Source organism: Morone saxatilis, unplaced genomic scaffold, assembly GCF_004916995.1.
Source record: "Morone saxatilis isolate NCDOM2014 unplaced genomic scaffold, NCSU_SB_2.0 Contig21, whole genome shotgun sequence".
In the NCBI taxonomy this organism is placed as follows: domain Eukaryota; kingdom Metazoa; phylum Chordata; class Actinopteri; family Moronidae; genus Morone; species Morone saxatilis.
Genome location: NW_023339774.1, coordinates 15,951,161 through 15,951,996, shown reverse-complemented (window position 1 = coordinate 15,951,996; position 836 = coordinate 15,951,161). Strand labels below are relative to the sequence as shown.

General features: G+C 40.7%; 1 protein-coding gene across 4 annotated transcripts in view; it reads left to right on the top strand.

Moving 5' to 3' along the window:
- The window catches only part of btc (betacellulin, epidermal growth factor family member), a gene marked incomplete in the record, with an annotated part of 8,026 nt that overhangs the window by 1,088 nt on the left and 6,102 nt on the right, over nucleotides 1-836 (top strand). For all 4 annotated transcript variants that reach the window (XM_035667962.1, XM_035667961.1, XM_035667960.1 and 1 more), the window contains 1 exon segment: nucleotides 55-162. In XM_035667962.1, the coding sequence (XP_035523855.1) occupies nucleotides 55-162 (108 nt within the window).

The following is an 836-nucleotide window of genomic DNA, read 5'->3' as shown; positions in this document are numbered from 1 at the left end:
TGTGTATATGTGTGTAGGTGATGATTGTCTTTTTGTTTGTGTTTCTGGCTGCAGCTCTGGCCTTATGCAAATACTCCCTGGCAGAATGGAATACCACAGACAAGTCTGCCAATCGGACTGTGTCCCATTGTCATCACCATGGCAACGGAGACAATTGCACAGGTAGATATGGACAGGTGGCGAGAGGCGGTTCCTCCGGTGCCATAAATAGCTGCTTTGAAGTTTTAAGGTGGAGGATTAAGCACAGATGTGGATGTCAACATGCAAACACACCTACGCATAGAAACAGGAAAGAAATAGGAATAGAGGCAGTTAATTGTGGAGGAGTCATATTTCAGGCTGTCCAGAGAGCAGGAGGAGTAATTAAAGTGCCTGAACTGAGGCAGGAGCCTGGACTCTCAGTGTCTTCAGAAAAAGAATAAAACTCTTGTGGAGAGGCAGGGTCAACAAACTCTGCTGAGTATTTGTTGTAATCACAATAAATTAGACTTGCAATCTTGTACTTCCTTAATTATATTTTAGTCGTTGTTTGGTGGATTAACTGTGTCAAAGGAGAAAATAACAATAATTTTCTCTATAACAAGTAAGAGCTGTTTTTATCGAAATTCCTTTTTAATGCTTCTTTGCTTCTTTCTTGCAGAGAGCTAATTTATAATACTGAAACTGCTCTCATGTCTGTACTCTAAATATGAAGCAACAACCAGACAGGAAACAGGGATTAACATATCATCTCAACTCCCTCTAAAACCACTACCGTTTTAATTTCATAGGCCTACTATGGCTTTAGGATGCCATGCTCTGATGTCCCATCAATGAAAAATGTCCCATTGGACCAA